Source organism: Sceloporus occidentalis, unplaced genomic scaffold, assembly GCF_023333645.1.
Source record: "Sceloporus occidentalis isolate IW3139 unplaced genomic scaffold, rSceOcc1.0.p SCAF_17, whole genome shotgun sequence".
NCBI lineage: Eukaryota > Metazoa > Chordata > Lepidosauria > Squamata > Phrynosomatidae > Sceloporus > Sceloporus occidentalis.
The window spans coordinates 3408061-3428750 of NW_028316997.1; the positions used below are offsets into that span (position 1 = coordinate 3408061).

Genomic DNA, 20690 nt, shown 5'->3' on the forward strand with positions numbered 1-20690 from the left:
TCTTTACACCTTGTTTACAACCATTTCTTTACACCTTGTTTTGGGACACAGTCATACTAGAATAGAAAAGGGCCTTACCCAAAATATTCCCAGAAAATTGGAACCATAGCATTGTCCAAAATGCATTGGTATACTGAAGGCAACATACCAAGAAATTCTCAAGACGATGCTATGGTATGGAAGAACTTGACTAGCCCGCACTGAGCTCTGACCTCAACCCCACTGAGTTTTTCTGTGGCCTCATGTTAAGGACACGCTGGTGTTACTGCTAACTCTTTAAAGGACTTATAAATTATAGTGCTGTTGTTCTATATGAATTGTTAAAAAATTAAAATAAAAATTCAAGGTAAAATTTCAGTTTGCATTTTTTGTTTGCATTTAAGTATATGGTACTTTGTAATAACACAACATCATATTGGGTAATATTAATTTATCAAATTCCACCACTTGATAATGTGCATAGATCAGGTGGAGTTTTACAGTTGTAATAAGACTAACAGCCTAGGTGCAAAAATGGCAGCCATATTTACTTAATGTCCCATACAACTTCACCAATACAGAATTGCTGTCGCAAACAAGTTAAAATTCTGCAGTGGCAAATTCTTGTACAGCTGAGTGCATCTCATACAATGTAAATACATTTGGGGGAATGCATAGAGGGTATTTTCAGGAATCCCTAAATGCATTTGCATGCAAAAAATGTTCAATTAAAGGTGACACATAGCTATGATAAGCATTGACATCCAGGTGATAGCTGGAGTGATTAGCGGAACTAGAACAGCAAAACACAGATAATGACTGGTGGCAGGAGCCAAAGCTGTTTTTTCTTTCAACACCTACTGAGAAAGCTTATATATAGAATGAATTTGCATTGTGCTAGGAACTCCACATATGTCGAACGGGTGGGTAAAGGAGCAGGATGTTCAGTCTGTTTTGTTTTAAACCATCTTGTAGATTATAATAAATAAAACATGTTGTAAAGGAGCATCTTTTATGTGACCTACTTCAAAGCTGTCATCTGATGCATTTTCATTTATAAGTAGCAAATATCAAATACATGAGCTCATTTTCAGGTATTGATGTCCATTCTGTATGGACATCAATGTATTTTGCTGTGCTTAAATTGGTACATGAATTATTTTTTGCCTCCCCTTCCTGCTACATGCCCTGCGCATGCACTTTAGCAGTTCCAATTGCATACTCACGAGTTCAAAAGTGACAATCACATAGTCACATATATGCTAGCTGAACGGCTATTGATTTAAGTGGGAGTGCTAAAGAGCTTGTGTGGGAAGTGTACAAGTGTTAAGGTAGATAAATCTAATTTGCTAACTGCAATAAAATGCACACAACATGGACCTCTGTATGTATTTTACCTAACGGTAGGCCTGGGGTGTTCCTTTGGCTTAGAATGAAATCTATATCAAGAATGATATCTTCAAAAAGCCAATTCAACTACATTTACCATGTTTTTTGTTACACTAATAAACAAATGTAAATGTTGCACTGTTTATGCAGATTTATTGATGGCAATGGTACATAAAACATTTTTACAATTCACCACTTGTAGTTTTATCATTTGGCAATTTATTATTGCTAATTTGTGCTTGATATTTACCCAAAACATGCAGATGGGTGTTACAGCGCATATGCAAATAAACTTAAACTTGAAAATTAAGAAACCATTTAATGCATTGAAAAATCAAAGTTTATATCTAGCAGATTTTAAAAAAAACTAATATTTACCACAACAGATCATTTCACAAGATATTTATAAGTCATTTTCATAATAATGGGGGAAAAAAACATACCACCATCTTAATTTTTAAAATGAAACACTTTATGGTTCATAATCATCTTGAATAAAGTTTTATACTATTTGACATCTAAAATGCAGCTGAAATCACATCTTGCTTTTAATCTAGATCAAATAGATTTGAGGATAGAAAGGCTATAACACATCTATTTACCCCCATCCCTCACCCCTTAGCATGATGATCTGTGTCGCAGACAAGGTAGATATTCGAGATACCAACATAGTATTGCTCAGTGATACACAGGATTATTTTTAGGTCCGTAAAGAGCATGGTATGCAGCTTTTAAGGTGTATTTGTGACACAGCAATCTAGATTTGTTCAGGGCCTAATGTTGTTGTTCAGGTAAACATATACCGTCTACCTATGTAAAAATGGTTTCCTTTAGATTTGAATCTTACTAATGGCTAATAAAAGTCCAATAATGCTTTTATGTGCTGCCATCTTTACGACTTGAAGAAGGGTAGAAAATCCCCTTTTCAGTGCTTTATATTTTTAAATTAGGGTTTGCCTTTTCTTGGGCAATGCCATAGGAACACATAAAGGTACTTCAGTGGCGTTTGAGCCTGTAAGAATGTCTGCCCAGTACCCTAAAAAAGAAAAGGAAAAAAAAACTAAATTAACAGCTATTATTCATTTTTCTGTAGTTTGAAACATTTAGCCTACTGTTAACATAAGACAATGTGACAGATCACTGGCCGGAAAAGGTTCTCATCTAATCTTAAAGTTTTCTAGTTTTCATATTTTTTTTATGTTGCATAGAATTTTAATCCTAGAAGCAAATGGCATCCCTTATGGGCTCTTGTGCCAAAACAGGTTTGTCTGATTTCAGGGATCCCTGACCCTACGCTAGCTAAAGATACATTAAAAGATCAAATGCTGGTAATAGAAAGTATCCAAGCACATATGGGTCATTTTCATCTTCTGGAGACAAGGTATGTTTGTGGTGGAATGCACAAATAGTTCAGAAAAACAATCTCCTTATTGAAATACAATCTTTTTTTTAGAACACATTTTACCTATACTATACCTGTACAATGTCCATGGCCCTTACCAGTGGTTGTGCCTTTTGAATTTACACAAACACTGCATTCAATGTGAAAATGTGTCTTCTTTAGTTGTACTTGCACACATACATATATATATATACATACAGCTTTAAAGGCACAGCCTCATGTCTTTTTCTACATATTTTCTCATCTATTGAAATCTTCCAGTCTTTTAAGCTCTCGGGGAAGTTCTTTAGTAAATATGTTCCATTCTCCAATTAGATGAAGAAAAACAACAATGTAAACAAAAGCTAAAAATGTTTTTCAAGAGATAGGAGCACTTATTTTGTACTGTCAATGTGTCACAACAAGCATATGTCCAACAATGTCTTCAGAGAAAGAAATAAAATATCACTTTGTTACTCCTAAATAGTTATCTTGCTCAGTATGTGTTTGAATACTTCTAAACCCCACTGTGTACTCCTTTTCCAGTAGCTCTGGAGTTTCCTCCAAGATTTGACCTGGCATTCTGAAACTCAGGGTACTTTGATTAACAAGCAGTCTAGTGCCAGTAGAAATAGGAAAGCTGTTCCTTCTGTCCACCACACAGCCAGTTCTTTGGAGAAACTGGAGAAAGTTCTCCTCAACTGAGCCTTCTTGACTTGAGAGGCCCAGTTCTTCATCCAAGGACTGCTTCAGAAAGCATTTGGGTATCCTGGTGAGTTCTGCTCTGATTTGCCTGTTTAGACAGCCATAAAAGAATGGGTTAACAGTAAAGGATGTGTATGCAAACCATCTTACTATATTCTCCCACTTGTCTGATGCCTTGGATGGACTGGATTCCAAAGCATTCTGCACATGGAAAATAAAATAAGGCAGCCAACACATGACAAATTGACCCCCAATTATCATGAGTGTGAAAGCTGCTTTTGCTCCACCGATTGTCCTCTCTGGTGACACCCTATGAGATCTGTTCCCTGCCATAATGTTTGCCTGACTGCCATCCGAGTTGGTCCGTTGCCGAGGGCTAGCTGCCCAGGATGGTAGTGGTCCATGCTGCAGAGCTGCAATCCTTGCTACTTTGAAGACGTTGCAGTAGACAGTCAGTATGATTAGGAGAGGAATCACAAAATACACTGTAACAAAAAACGTCACGAACACTTTCTTGTAATTCCCTGCATTCCTCTGTAATGAGCAGCGTGTGTCATTGACAAGACTGCTAGTGTTGGGCTCAATGCCATCTAATTGTGGCGTGAAGAATGGCACGGCCGATGTCAAGGATGACTGAACCCATATAAAAACCATGACAGAGATGGCCAGACCCAGGGTCATCTTCACTTCATACCTCATGGGATGCACTATATAGTAATAGCGTTCTATGTTTATGGCAGACACTGTGAGGATGGATGCGCTGCTGAAGCAGACCTCCAAGGAGACATATGCTTGGCACAGAGAATCTCCGAACGCCACTCGCCCTGTGCTCGCCACAATCCCCAAAGGCATGAGCGTAATGGCAGCTAAGACGTCTATAATGCACAGGTGCACCACGAACAGAAATTTCCGGAGTTTGGGCGTTTTGAGGATGACGGCGGCCACAGCCACATTCCCGGTCACCGCTACCAGATCCAGGAGGAGCATGAAGAAGAGCCCAATGTACCGAGAGATGGTGTCCGCATCGTGCAGAGCTCGGTCCGCAGTATCCAGCAGGGGGAGAGACGAGCTGTTGTCGCTACTGCTGCTATTCAGGGCTGCGTCGTGTGTCTGCAAAGCCTCCATGCCCAGCACGGTTACCGCAGGAGCTGCGGTCATTTCCCCGACAGCTATCCAGTAAAGCAGGGCTCTTCCCTTGCTTGAATCGGTCATCCTTACCTCCCTCCTCCACCAGCCGTCCCCGGTGTAGCCAATGCAGCGGTATAGCGGTGCATTCTTCACCTGAAGGTGGACCCTTCACATCACACATCCCCTTAGCATCTGGCTACCAATGCCATACCTGTAACGATCCACTATCCCCAGCCCCGCGGGCGTGTAAATGGGTAGTGCTGGCTTCCCACACTGGCTGTGACAGAGGAGGAGGCTGCCTGTGACTATCCATATGATCACACTTGACGTCAGGTGACAGGGACTGACCCCGGTTGCACTTATTATCATTGAATTCTTCACATTGAATCTTTCCCTGGGGCTTTTAATCAGGTGTACCTACGATGACGTCATTGGCTACTATAGCGCACTATTACCAAGTGTGGGGGGGGGGGCATATACAACACTGTAACAGCACGTTTGATGAAGTTGAGCTCCTCCAATTACCCATATAGCCAGAAGAAGACAAAACATGTTCTACACAGGAGAAAAAAATGCTTGACTTGAAGGCATTTTTCTCTGGAAATTCCATTACAATTCTTGTACTAAAATACTATGAAGTATCAAGTGCATCCTCAAATACAACTTTTCTTGGCAGTACATTCCACATTATAACTGATCTGACTGTAAAAAAAAACTTTCTATCTCTAACTTTTGTAAAACGTTGTATGAATTGTAAGATCTCCATACAGTTCTTTATGGTTACCTAGAATATACTTGTGAACAGCAATCATATCCCCAGTTTGGTAAGTATTTTTTTATAGGTAGGATACATTCCTTTAAAGGGACAACCTAGTGTCCCAAGGAGCCCCCTCGAAGCAGCTAATCGGTTGCAGGAAAGTGCTCCCATTCCCAAATCCCATTAGACCCCAAGTCTAGTTGGGGAGTGGGAAAATGGCCAAATTAATTTGGGGACAATACAATGCATATCATGGCTAAATTATATGATGTGTATGATATTGCAAGTGTGGTCTTGCCAATGCTATGTTTTCAACTCATACATTTATTTATCTTTTAATACTATATAACAACTTGGTTTCTTTTGCAGCAACTGCTACTGCTGGGAAGGCTAGTATCAGCAAATATTCCTGGATCTTTCTCCATAGATGATCTCCCCATTAAGCAGCCATCAATTTATAATTAGCAATTTTCTGTCCAAGTATACGTATTTTCCATCAAGCCTTTGTGTTTTCGTTTATTTAATTACCTGTGGCACAGGTATCAACTTTTTATTAAAACACATTTTTAACCATTGACAGCTTTTACTGTACTATATCATATGTGTATATGCCAAGAAACAACCACATGGCATGTTTCTATTTAATGTTCAGAGCTTCAATGTTTTGTGTCTATTATAAGGGGAAAATTGCCAAACATTATTAATCAGCTTTAAACAAGTAAAATTCTACCTGTAGTTAGATATTTGGTTCCCTTTACCAGTTATTAGTTCATTTCCAGGGATCCGGTGCAGAAGATTTCATTGGCACCAAGTAAGATAATTCCACAAGCTTTCAGAACTCCAGTGCTTAAGGTTGTTTAAAAAGGGGATGCGTAACATATTTGCAGGGCTGGAATGGGAATGAAAAGCAGCCTTGGAAATATTTGGACACCAGCCCCATATATTTTATGGTGTGGTCTAGTTCTTGTGTCTGCTTATACTTATATTTATATTTACCTATCTGAGTTGCCATCCAAATAGCTACAAATCATTATTTTTAAAATTATATTAAATTGTTCCTGATAACAAAATACCACATTACTGTTGTTAAAATCCCAGGAACCAAAACTGTTAAAAAACAAAATTAGTACCTGGGGAACAGGTATCCAGCCCCCCAACTTCACAAGCAACATGTTCCATAGTGTCACCTTTGCCCCCAAACAGTTGAGTGCCACCTTTGCTCCCAAACAGCATGTCTGTGCCTCCTTTTCCCCAAACAGCATGTCTGTGACATCTGTTTCCCCTAGGTAGCTTTTCTGTGCCATATTTGCCCCTAAACAGTTTGTCTGTGTTGTATTTGTCCCCAAGCAGCTTGTCAGTGCCCTCAAACAGCTTATCTGTTCCATCTTTGTCCCAAAACATCTTGTCTGCATCTCCAAACAGCCTGTCTGTGCCATTTTACCCCAAACAGCCTGCCTGCGCCATTGCCTCCTTGCTTCCCCTGACCAGTAAACGAGAGGTTGCTCGCACAACATGTGAGCGCCACAGTGGTAAGTTGCAGGTCCTAGAGAGGAGAGCACGGTAGCAGTTGCAACCCGTGGTTGCAGCGCAGTGTTGCTCCATGAGCCCCCGGACAGTCCGTCCAGTCCGTCCCTGCATATTTATGTACAAAGTCTAATTTCTGAACACATTTTCCACTGCTTGTAAACATAGTGTCATATTTAAGAGTGCAAAACATTATAATGCACTACTACTCCAAGGCATGAGGGACATCAGGGAAAGGGAGGAGCACAGAGGTTCAACTAATTTGCAAGTAGATAATCACATGGACTAGTGGTTGCAAAAAATTACTTGAAATACTTAAGTATTTGCAATATTTAAAGTCACAAATCCTAACAAGTTGAATGACACATTCCCTATTGCTGGTTCACTGGTGTACATATGTTAATAATATAATTGAATTATTTAATTATTTGTGTGATTTGTTGGATTTTGTTGAATATCTACATTATGCATATTGTTATATGCCTTTTATTACATATATTAATATATATTAATGTTTTCTGCACCACCTGAAAAAGACATCTTTCTTGAAAAATAATTTGTTTCTTATTAGAGAGCAGGGCTATCTGTGTGCCACTTTTGATGGCACAGAAGTACTTTTTGAAGAGACTGTTCCAATTTGTTTTTTAAAAACCCCACTGTGTTTACACAAAATTAGCATAAATCAAATTATTCAATTATTCAATTTTACATTTTGACAAACCAAATCTGTTAAACTGCCTATTCTATGCAATGCGGAGATTAGGTTTCTGAATTAAAATGTACAATTCTGGAAAGTGAAAGAATAAGGATAAATATTTTAAGGAGGTAAATCATGGAGAACGGGAGGGTCACAAACAATAACCCCTAATTTTTCCACCATTGAAAATAATTGTTTTATTGAGTAGTAGTGCCATATATCTAGGGCATAGAGGGCAATGTTTTTAGAGATACCATGGGAGGTAAAATTGTATCTTTACAACGAATATTAATAGAACAGCTCCCTAACAATTAAACAAAAGTAAGACACAGTACCCCATAGAACACACATAACATGGGGGGGGCTACTATAAAAAGAAAAGTAGAAGTGGTAGTGGGTTCTTTGGTAGCTATCCATTCAAAAGCATACCTGACATTTGAAATTGTTGAATTTATTAAATACTCATTCCATAATCCTAATTCAAAATTCTAATTCATAATTTACAATCTCTATATGATTGGATCTTAAATTATCAAAAATGTGTAATATCAGTGGAGTATACTAATTGTTATGACGTTCCAGGAAAAAAATCTGTGTATCCATAACATAAACGGTTGTGTCTTTCACCAGAATGACTGTGGGCTGCAGTTCCATATGGCATATGAAATCCACAGGTGATTAAAATAAGGCCTAGCAATAACGATGATGATGAGTTCATTTTTTTTAGCGATATTATCGTACAAACACAACAGGGTACTTTTCACAAAAGATTGGTAAAGAAGTACACAGAAATGGGTATACCAGCAACTATAATGTACATCAAGAAATCAATCTTCTGATATCTATTCTGATCTATGATGATATCCCCACTGTTTCAGATGAGATCTCTAAGAAACACCATCATCATTTCTACAATTTTGTTAATGGAGACAAAGACAAATCCTAAAGACTTCAAGTGCTTTTGTAAGGATCAGGTGCTTTTAGACAACACGTGTAAAATATTATCTTTGACGTAGAATACCTAAAAACCTGTTTTTTTTAACGTACGTGCAAATTGCTACTTCTCTGCTTTTCTCTCTATATGACCAGTTAGGGAATGTAATGCATACTGTACTTAAAGTAGATATACTCTAAGCCTAAAAATTAAAGGGCGTTTTCTTCTGTAAAACAATTATCCACTCAAGGTTAATAATTTTCTTTTTCTTCCCAAAAATGTAAAAAGCTCACCAAATGGTAAGTCAATTCTAGCTACACAGTAAGGAAAGCAGCAAGTTTAATAGATTCATGGAGCCTTTCATTTACTTGGGTATGAGTCAAATAAATAACAGAGTTTAAGTAAAACATGAGTGATATACTTAAACATTATTTAAGATGGTTTTTTTGTAAATTTTGGTCAAATGTACCGCATTTGCTCGATTATAAGACGATACGTATTTGCTCGATTATAAGACGACCCTGATTATAAGATGACCCCCCAAAATCTGAATATTGATTTATGAAAAAAAAGAAAAAGCCTGAATATAAGACGACCCTATAGGAAAAAAGTTTTACCAGTAAATGTTAATTCATGTAAATTATGTGAACATTTTTTTTTAAATAAAAGCTATGATTGAGAAAAATATTTTGTTTTTATTTTCCTTTTTTTCAACCTGCCCCCCCCCAGTTATGCACATCTGCCCCCTGGCTTGCCACTCTGCCCCAGAAATCCCTTATACCCCCTGTATGCCACTGTGCCCCATGATATGCCTTTTAACCCTCTAAATGCCACTGTGCCCTATGATATGCCTTTTGACCCCCTATGTGCCACTCTGCCTCCAGAATTGCCTTATACCCCTATATGCCACTCTGGCATTTAGGGGGTTAAAAGGCATATTATGGGGCAGAGTGGCATATAGGGAGGTATAAGGCATTTCAGGAGGCAGAGTGGCGTATAGACGGTTTAAAAGCATTTCTGGAGGCAGAGTGGCATTAAGGGGGTTAAAAGGCATTTCACAGAGCACTCTGCCTCCAGAAATGCCTTATGCCCCCCATTTAACACTCCCTCCCCCCTCCTTCCTCCAAACTTACCAGAGCTTCTGAGTGCCCGGTGCGTAGTCCGGGCAGCATGAAGAGCTCTACGCGATTCGTGTAGACAACTTCTGCTGCAGCCGGGAGGAGGTGTGGTTAGCAGCGGGGGTTGTCTGTGTCCATTGCGCAGACCTTCCCCGGCTGTCAGATCACGAGGAACTCTGATCTCTGACAGTCGGGGAAGGTCTGCGAATCGCGTAGAGCTCAACACTCTGCCCGGACTAAGCACCGGGGACTCAGAAGTACCGGTAACTGGGGGGGGGGGGAGACAGGAGGAGCCAGGTCTCCTGCATCGCTGCGGGGGATCTGGATCTTAGTCTCATAGTCAGACCTAGTTTGATTATAAGACGACAACGAGGTCTGATTATAAGACGACCCCGATTATAAGACGAGGGGTATTTTTCAGAGCATTTGCTCTGGAAAAAACCTTGTCTTATAATCGAGCAGATACGGTAATTAAATGTTGCACTAATGATGCCCACGGGGTCTGCATAGACTAGAGGGGGCCTTGACAGGGATGCGGAGCAGGGCTAGGCCAGGGGGGTCATGTAAAGTTCAGATGGGAGGTGGAGAAAGTGAAGGGGTTATATAAGGTTAGGTGGGGGTTCTGGGCTGCTTTGTTGTGCCAGCTTACCCCGTGTGTTTGTCCTACCCTTTATTTATTGTGAGATGTTTTCTTGTTGCTATGTTTCTGGTTGGTGTTCATGTTAACTAATTTTTTCTGTTTCTGTTCTAGTCATTTTGTCATAGCCGGGGGCGGTAGCTTGCCAGGTAGCTGGGGGATGTTATGTGGTGTTCTAGCCACTGATGGAAAAGTGTTGGTGGAGGTTCCTGCCTGTGCGTGTTTGGTGGAACCTCGGATGGGGGTAGGGCTACATGGGATGCCCTCAAATAGGTGACGTTTATGGTTTGGCCCCGGTTTCCTGGCAAGCTTATGGGTGTAAGTGGCTTTTGGGTCATTGTCGTGTTAACACACCTTTTATGTTCACAGGTTGTATGGCAATACATTGGCTGTGGTAAAAAGGTTTTGTACCGTGTTAGCCATTGAGAAAGCAGGAGAAAAGTGTTTTATTTGTGGGGTTAATTGGGCATGGCATAGCCCGAGAGTCGAGGCTACCCCTGTCATTGCACTTCGGATTAAGAAGTGCCAACTCCAGTGAGCTTCTTCTGCATCATGTATGATGCATAGTTGAACCAGTAAGATTTGCTGGAAGTCATTTCACTGAGTGAAGTACGCATGATGCAGCCCCAGATCAGCCCTTTTTGCAGGAAAAACTTGTCAGGGATGGCCCTAAATAATGTCTGATGAATTCAGTGAATTGATACCACACATGTGCTGCAAACTCCCCTGCCAACTCTAACTATAATGAATAAGTCCAATTTTAATTCCCATTGAGCAGGAATGTGCAAATTCTCATCAAGTAATAGATTTAGTTGATTAAAGACGACTAACCCATTGTGGTGTTTGTAACAACCAATCAATAACTTCTTTATTTTATCCATAACTAGAGATAAGATTTCAGTTAATAATATATATATACAAAAGTGAATATAACTAAAGGTTATGGTATAATGGAATTTTAAATCTATTCTTATTGTCGAGAAGAGTGGCTGTTGGGTCAGCCACATTTATATGTTTTCTAGTACTAAAGCCTAGGGCCGACAGGCCCAGGGCATAGGAAATCATTTGCCCAGAGCCAATCCTTATTCTCCAAATAGGGTTGGCAAACTCGGAGAGGCAGGGCTCAGCAGGGTCACATTTTGTGGCATTATGTGACCCCGAGGTAGTAGTGCAATGTGTGACCGCACATGACAACAGTTTTCCTTCTAATCTTTAGGCATAAATGAATGAGGGTGATCACTGTCTGACCTCATGTCATAATCAATATCTGTGGAATGTCCCTCCACTGCAGTGTTCACAGAGACAGCTTACAACTTTGGTCACTAATGTTATAAAGATTCCTGAAGCAGACAGGGGCAATTAATTATATGAATCCCCAAATCTCCATGGTGACACTGTTTGTGTTTTGTCATTACATACCAGATAGAAAATTTTAATATGAAAGCTCCATTTAAATATAGGAGAAACCTCAGTTGGGTCACATAATTACTTATTCTGAATATATAAAGGTAAGTGGATTTTGTTCCATTATAGGACTGTTTACACACTAAACAAAAAAACATGGATCTTTCCTATGCATGTATTATTTACTGAAATGTAGATCTGACGAGTCCCATGAAGGACGAAACAGCTGTCCATGAGTGGTGATCTGGCTACTGTACCTCTTCCCGAGTTTTGTCTAAAGGCTGTCTTGTACAGCGGGCAATTACTTTCAAGGGATCCATGTATAAAGTGGATATAGAGGCAAAGGTGATAATTGTTAACCTTATTTGCATGTGCCTACCCAGAATCCCTTGTGGTTGTGAAAGCACCATGAGATTTCTGAGGGAAAAACAAGCCTTCTGGCTTGTCTGGTGTCTGTAGATGAGTGTTTAATAATACTTCTACTGCCCCTTAAATTTAAGTGGAAGGGTTTCCATCACCTTTTACCCACCATGTAATGGTATTACTGAAATGTATAATACAAGAGGCAGTTGGTTATCTGAGTTGATATTTAGTTGTTTCTGATTTACCTCTCTTTTACCGCATTATATATCCACCATTATTTCTCTGGGAAAAGTTATTACTCTATTTGGGGGTTTGTCAGCATATTACAAATACCGAATACATAGTACATTACAAACTGAAATAAAAACATTAAATAGATCTTTGCTATACCTTTGCAGGGGGTATTTTATTAATCTGTGTATGTAGTAATAATGTGCACTGTTTATCAGATCTATATAAATTAATTGACATTTTTACATAGTTGTACAAGTGCCTAGAATTATGTGGTGTGTGGTTGCCAAGCAACATTATCAGAATATTAACTTACAGAGTATAGCACAAATGTTGATTTTGAACACCAGAAACAGCCATATATAAAATATACTGTACAAGATAATAGAAACTTTTTAATACCAAACCAGAGACAATTTGCCAAGCATGGGCAGATGGGGGGGGGGGGGTGATTGGGAGTGGTTTTGGTGGTCATGTTTTTTTTTGGGGTGGGAGAAGGCAGTAATTCATCCTTGGACCTAAGCAGCCCAATGAGTCCGCCCTGTAACCTGTAACACACAATGATTATTTCACAAAAAATATCTGTACCGAAAAACACAGAATTTGATGGCAGATAAGGCCCATCCGGCCCATCTAGTGTGCCTATTTTCCTGATGTAAAGACTTAACTTTAGTCAGTCCTTGGTCCCATCTTAGATTCAGGATAGCTTTATACCTATTACATGCATCTTTAAACCCCCTCATTGTATTTTAAACAAATTTTATCAAATCAGCCTGCAAGTTGATTCTCTAAGAATTACATGTTCACATCTTTGTAGTACTTTACAAGGGAAAAACAATCAAAGGTGTTCTATCTTGAATTAATCCCTTATGTTTTGGAAAAATATATTTAGGAGATAACCACCCAAACTGAAAAAAACCCACTACTGACACCAACTGTGAATTAATTGTAAATGGTAAAGAACTTGAATTGATCAAATTAGTATTTTCTAGCTTTGAAATTCCCTTTTTGGAAGACCAATAATTAGACTTTCGGGTCATGCTTTCAGACAATGTAGTAACATGACAGAAACTATATACAGAAATACTGAGAATGAGCCCAAATAAACCAAAATAAGTTAATTTAATCAACTAGTAACACTAGGTGATATGATTTGTGGTCAGCTTTGAAAAAAACAAGATAGCTAAACTCATTACCATGGAGACTCCTCATTAAAATCTTTCCCAATATGGTAAATATGGTGGGGACGTATAGGCAACTCTTTCTTCAAATCAACCTGAGATCAGTGGGAATTAGACAAGCCACATAATTCATTTCACATAAGCTACTTCAACATTCCACCTAGTTTTTTTTTACTAGCCTGTGTTGTTAGGGGATGATAGCCATGGAAGTTATTCCATTGATATAGTTGATTACAATATTTACACATATAACATTATTATTTATCATTTAACAAAATCATATTTATCATTTTAAAAATGATATTTCATAATGTTACATGGGTAACTAATAGAGAAAAAAGGGCACTGTCACAAGTGTCCATGTTTGATTTTGAGTCTTTGGTATAAAGAAATTAAAAATATATATATTCTAGATATTACTTGTCTTGTTATAGTCTTGCAAAACTGACCCACACTTCTTGCAAATGAATTAAAGTGACAGTTTTATATTTTCCTTAATTAAAATGTACAAATGTTTGGATTGCAGTGTATAATTCTAAATCATAGATTAAATAAATACACTTGCACCTGACATTTAATATGTAATTATTTCTAAATTACTTAGCAGTTTATCACTGAAAGTGCTTTTTATCTTTCTAGGCACATAACTTACAAGATATTGATGCATTTTTTAACTAATGGAGGCTTTTATTGGATACTGAATCAATCTCTGAGTTTGTTTTCCAATAAACATTAACTGCATATTTGGCTTGTGTAATATTACTAAATGTGCAGGTATATATCTATATGATATATCTTTGCAGCTTAGATATAAAAAAATCTTAAAGTTGTCAAAACAATAGAAAAAAAGAAGATTCTACAAACTCTTCTATTAATTGTGCTTTTCCACTTCTCAATTATCTCTATTCACCCCCAACCTATTCTTACAAAAGTTGCCTGAGCTACTCCACAAAGATCTACAACTTAACAACAAGGCAAAGATAATTTAATTGGGAGAAATAATCATGGAGATATAGAGAACAGGTCATTTAAGATATTTCTTAATATGATTTATAAACACTATCACATGGGTTTATTCAGTGCAGGGGCGTCCAACATGTGGCCCGTGGGCCAAATGCGGCCTGCCAGACTTCAAGGTGCGGCACACGCGAGCAGGGCCGAACTGGCCGGCCGGTCCGTAGGCTGGCACACAGAGATGCCATTGCGGCAGTTGTGTGGCCACCTCCGCCGACTGCTTAATGATTTTGAAGCGGCCGGCGTGCAGGCAACATGCCCCCCAGTGCTTTAGTGAGGCTCTTCGTCCCTCCCCTTTGAAGATGCGACGTGATGCTCAAGGGGGCAGGCTCACAGGGAAGAGTTAATCGTGTCTGGGAGAAGAGCATGTTGGAGGACAGCAGTCTGTAAAGTCTTTAAAAAAAATACTTGGTGATATGTGGAAGGGGACCCATATTCAAAGGGGGGCTGCCTTGGGGCAACAATTAAATAATACAAAAACGGGGCAGCTGAGGGTTATAAGCACACAGCAGGGTGGTTGGGGCATCACATAAATCAGTACAAAAATGGGGGTGGTGGCTGTTTACTATACACATGGGTATGGGGCAGGGGCGTAACTAGACGCCTCAGGGCCCGGGTGCGAGAATCTGTTAAGGGCCCCCCCACCCCCTCACCCCCCCCAAAAAACATGATTTTTACCCAACAATTTTTTTTCAACTAATTCAACAAATTCAATTTACATATTGAATCATATCTGTAAAAAAATCAAAGAAAAAGGGGCGCATGTACAAAGGGCATAATCCAGGGGTGTCCAAGTTTTTTCTGCAGTGGGCCACTTCATCAGAATTGTATACGTGCGCGGGCCGCACTTATTTTTCACTGTGACAAAAAATATGGCCTTTAATAAAATATGCAGATTAAAATAAAGTAAAATGACACAAAACCTTTACTCTTCCTCTCACTGATTTCTGGGCCTTGAAAGTTTTGCGACTACAAATTCAGGATTCCCTAGATTTATTCTAGGGATGAACTAAAATGAAAATTCTGGACCAAAACATTCAGGGTTCACTTAGCCAAAAGTGAAAATGACCCCCACCTTTAAAAATAATAATAAAAACTCACATGTTTAATAAAAGTAGGTAACACACAATTGGACAAAATTAGCAATATGACTTGGCATGATAGGAGTGTGATTGCTAACAGCAATCACACTCCTATCATACCCAGGCAACCAGTAAATGCTGGTACCTAGGCATGATGGGACTGTGCTCGCTGTGATTGCTGTTAGCAATCACACTCCTATCATGCCAAGTCAGCCAGTACATGCTGGTACAGGGTGGCTGTAAGTGATGTGCAGACCCCATACTGCTGGCAGCATCACTACACAAGGGGGGCAGCTAGCTAGGTTTCAGCATGTACTGGCTGACTTGGCATGATAGGAGTGTGATTGCTAACAGTAGTCACAGTCCCATCATGCCTAGGTTCCAGCACTTACACATCCATCCAGTAAATGCTGGAACCTAGGCATGATGGGACTCTGATTGCTATTAGCAATCACACTCCTATCATGCCAAGTCAGCCAATACACGCTGGTACAGGATGGCTGTAAGTGATGTGCAGACCCCATACTGCTGGCAGCATCAATACACAAGGGGGGCAGCTGGCCAGGTTTCAGCATGTACTGGCTGACTTGGCATGATAGGAGTGTGATTGCTAACAGCAATCACAGTCCCATCATGCCTAGGTTCCAGCACTTACACATCCATGCTATCACACACACACACACACACACACACACTCATTTATTCATATAATCATTAATTCACAGATTCATTCCCTCAATCACACACACTCATTCAAACACCCTCCCCACCCCCTTACCTGCACTGCATCTCCCTTCGATGCCGCTCACAGACTTCAGCAGGGGGCGCGGCCTCCCTCTGCCTTCTCTGCTAAAGCACAGAGGAAGTAGGATGTCACGTGAACTCCGCTTCCTCTGTGCTGTCCAGAAGACCCTCCCACAAGTAAGTAGCAGGGCTTGAGGTGCGGCTCGTGTAAGATCGGTTGCCCTGGCTGCCGATCTTACGCGGGCCGCACCTCGAGGTCTCGCGGGCCGCATTTGGCCCGCGGGCCGCATGTTGGACACCCCTGCCTTATTTAAAAAAAAAAAAAAAACTTAAAAAAGATTTCGGGCGGCCCCTTGGCTTGGGCCCCCCTGCCGCCGGGGCCCGGTCGCAGTCGCGACCCCTGCGACCCCGGTAGATCCGCCACTGGTATGGGGGGCATTACATAAAAATCAATACACAAGGGTGTTGGCTGGGGGCACAAATACACATGGGGCAATACACAAGGATGTGGGGGGAGTACATTAATACTAAAGGGGGCCTGGCTAGGGCATTAATATACAAGGGGGCAAACACACAAACAGCAAAGCAGTGTGGAAAGCATTTGTTATGCTTTGTGTAGCTTAACCCATCCTTATGCGGGTGTCGGTGTGGCAGAGCATGTCCAGGTTTGTGTGTTTGGTTGTCAGTGCGACAGAGCCCGTCCTGGAGTGTGTGTGTCGCTGTGGCAGAGCCTGTCCTGGTGTGTGTGTGTTTGGGTGTCGATATGGCAAAGCCTGTCCTGTCCCCAGAAATCAGTGAGAGGAAAAGTAAAGGTTTTGTGTTATTTACTCTATTTCAATCTGCATATTTTATTAATCAGATCAGTGACACTAAATTGTGGCTTCAGGCATCCTGTGTATGATTACTTTTTTAGTGTACTGCTTAATCCCAATCCCATCACAAGATTGTCTCTTCTATTATCTGCCGAACACTGATGTCATCTTTTACCAGTACACATTGATGCCAAAGAGTTAAGATTCTGTCTATTTTATTTACTTCCATAAAATGGCCAAAATCCTCAGCACCTGGCCCATGATGCCCTTAATCCGGCCCTGATCAACTCAGTGTGCGTCAGTCATCTTAAATACGGCTTGTACCCACAGTGTGCTCCAGCCTTGTGCAGTTTTATTTGGCTAAACTTGTTTTAAATGGTTTGTAGACTGACTTTGTTTTACTGTTTCAGTGATTTAGTATTGATAGAATGACATATAAAAGTCGATAAAAAATGTTTGTCCACTGCTTTTTTCATTATCGTTAAATTAACCCTGTATTAATATGCATTATAAAGCTAAAAGACCATATTTTCTCTCAGTGAAAAATGAGTGCGGCCCACGAACACATACATTTCTTAAGTGGCCCACTGCAGAAAAAACTTGGACACCCTTGGCATATGGAGTGCATATGTTAGAGTGAGTGCGTGCACTGGCGTAACTACATGGGTCGCAGCGTGCCACTAGGGCGCCCGGTGCAACCCCTACGACTGCTTCTTCCTGTCTCCTCGTACTGATTCAAAATAGTTTAGAAAGGGCCTTTCCATACCTCCCAACATTTCAAAATGTGAAAGAGGGACACTTTTTAAAAAAAATCTCGCAGAACTCACCGATACAAGCAATTGCACTTTACAATGTCGCAGATGCTAGCTGTGAACAAAAATTCCCATGATTCTCAGCCAGCCAGGTGTCCACCATAATGCTGGCTGAGTATCATTGGAAGACTAGTCCACAGCAGCAGAGATTTTTTTAAATGAAAAAGCCTCCCTCCCAGGACCCTTACACACATCTGCCCATAAACATACATATACATATACACTATCTTTACACACACATATACACTGCCCTTACACACACCTGCCCATAAACACACGTATACACATACACTGCCTTTACACACACATATACACATACACTGCCCTCACACACACACACACACACACACATGTATATATATATATATATATATATATATATACACGTACACTGCCCTTACACACACATACACATACACTGCCCTTACACACACACATATACACGTACACTACCCTTACACATACACACACACATACATGTACACTGCCCTTACACACACCTGCCCTTACACACACATATACACATGTTCATTGCCCTTACACACACATATACACATACACATACACTGCCCTTACACACACACATATACACATACACTGCCCTTACACACACATACACATATACACGTACACTGCCCTTAGACGTACACATATACACCTACACTGCCCTTACACATATATATATACACGTACACTGCCCTTACACACACATATACATGTACGCTGCCCTTACACACACACACATATACACATACACTGCCCTTACACACACACACATGCATGTACACTGCCCTTACACACACACATACACACATACATGTACACTGCCCTTACACACACACATATATACACATACAGTGCCTTTACACACCAGCTAACAAATACATATACTGCTCTTACACACACCAGCCCATACACACACAAGCTCTGAAGTGACAGACCTCACGCTCCCTAATGTTGAGCCGATTAGAGGGAGATTGCAATCTCCCAGCTAGTCTGCAGGCTGCAGCTGCTGATCGGGTGGCTGTGTGCCCCCCGCAGCTGCACCTGAGGTGAGTATCGCTCTCACCTCACCCTTCCTCTGCCCCTGCAAAGTAGGGATAGTTGGGGGGCATGCCTTTACAACATGGACATATCGGGGTCATGTGATGTCACGTGACCCCTCGGTGAAACCACACTATGCGCGAGCAGCCTGAGAGAAAGCTCCAGGAGCGGTGAGTGGTAAGCAGGGGCAGGAGGTGGGATATATGTATGTGTACTTGAATACGGTTTGTCTGTGAGCATGCATTTGTACTTTGTGTGTGTGAGCATGCATGTGTACTTCTGTGTGTGTGAGCATGCATGTGTACTTCTGTGTGTGTGAGCATGCATGTGTACTTGTGTGTGCTTGAGCATGCATGTGTAATTGTGTCTGTGTATGAGCATGGATGTGTAATTGTGTAAGTGGGGTGAGATGGGGTGCGTGTTAGTAAGTATGTGTGTAATTTGTGTAAGTGTGTTTAAATATGTTGTATGTTGGTAGGGGGGAAGGGGCAAAGAAGACACAGACCAGTTGTGTCGGGGCAATGATGGCAGACTAGCTGTTAAAATTTTTGCACCAGGGCCCTGCTGTTTCTTGTTACACCCCTGAGTGTGTTAATGTATTGTGTTAGTTAGTATGTGCAATCTGTATGTAAGTGTGTGTGCAATATTTGCAGGGGGGCGCTAAAGAAATCCTGTATCCAGGCTCCAATAACCATAGGCTATTAGCTTCTTCCTCTTTCTGCTACAAACCATTACTCTATTTTTAAATTGAACATGTAATTATGCTATTAGAAAAAGTGAACTGTAAGAAAATAAAACTCTGTAAGGATTGTTTAATTATACTTTATTTTATTATTATTGTATAGTTAACTATTACTTTATTTATCACAGTGTGTAAAACATTAGTTTGTGGGCATTGTGTAAAAGAGTCCTTTGAGTTTAGTGTTTAAATAGTTGGTTTCCTTGACACTATTGCCATCTCCTGGACATAATTCAAATTGCATGACTGAGGTAGCGTCAATGCAGCACCTTCTCCCCCCCCAAATAAAGACACAAACACAAAGGTAATATAACAATGCTTTATTATAAAGTCAACGATGGATAATTTTTGCCACGGTGCAGTCCGCTTTTCGTATGTGACACTGTGACACAGATATAAAATGACTTTATTATAGTACAAACATACAATATTTGAAAACACATTATAAACATGATATCATATGGCAATGCACATGCCGCACCACATGACCCACTTGTAAACACGTGCAAGCCTTAAATATAACAATCAAGTATCTAAAAGGCTACAAAGTGCCAACACCTAAATTGTTAAACAACCACTTACATAACCGTAAACTACACCGACCCAGCTGGCACAGGCGTAAAACCGTAACACTGTAGAGACTACCGGCGTCCCATGCACGGCAGCCCTTGTCATGACTAGATTGAACAAGGCACCAGCCCAAGGAGTGTCCTGCACTTAGGCCGAGGGCCTGTGTACCACGAGTCAAACCACACCTAAAGGTGGTTAACCCTTGCTCTATGCCAGCCCAGTAACCAACCGCCAAAGCCAGGGAGTGCGACCACCTCACTGGCACCCCACCACAGACAACACACGCTCCAAACCAGACTGGACATTAAGCAACCAAATGGCCAATCCAACATCAGACAAATGTGTCCCATCCCGCCTAAACAAACCCACAGGATCCCCCTCCAACTCAATATGCTTAACTACGACCTCACCCTGAAAAGAAATGAGACAGGAAATAGTCTTATTC

At 40.5% G+C, this 20690-nt stretch overlaps 1 protein-coding gene across 1 annotated transcript; it reads right to left on the reverse strand.

Moving 5' to 3' along the window:
- Positions 1 to 3214: 3214 nt before the first annotated feature.
- Positions 3215 to 4666, reverse strand: LOC149302753 (G protein-coupled receptor 61-like). Its single transcript, XM_089481964.1, has one exon. The coding sequence runs from the start codon at positions 4664 to 4666 to the stop codon at positions 3215 to 3217; it is 1452 nt and encodes a 483-aa protein (XP_089338090.1).
- Positions 4667 to 20690: the final 16024 nt, after the last annotated feature.

Bases quoted from the DNA above. Each gene is read 5' to 3' on its own strand.
- LOC149302753 (XM_089481964.1), bottom strand. From the start codon at position 4,666: ATGACCGATTCAAGCAAGGGAAGAGCCCTGCTTTACTGGATAGCTGTC.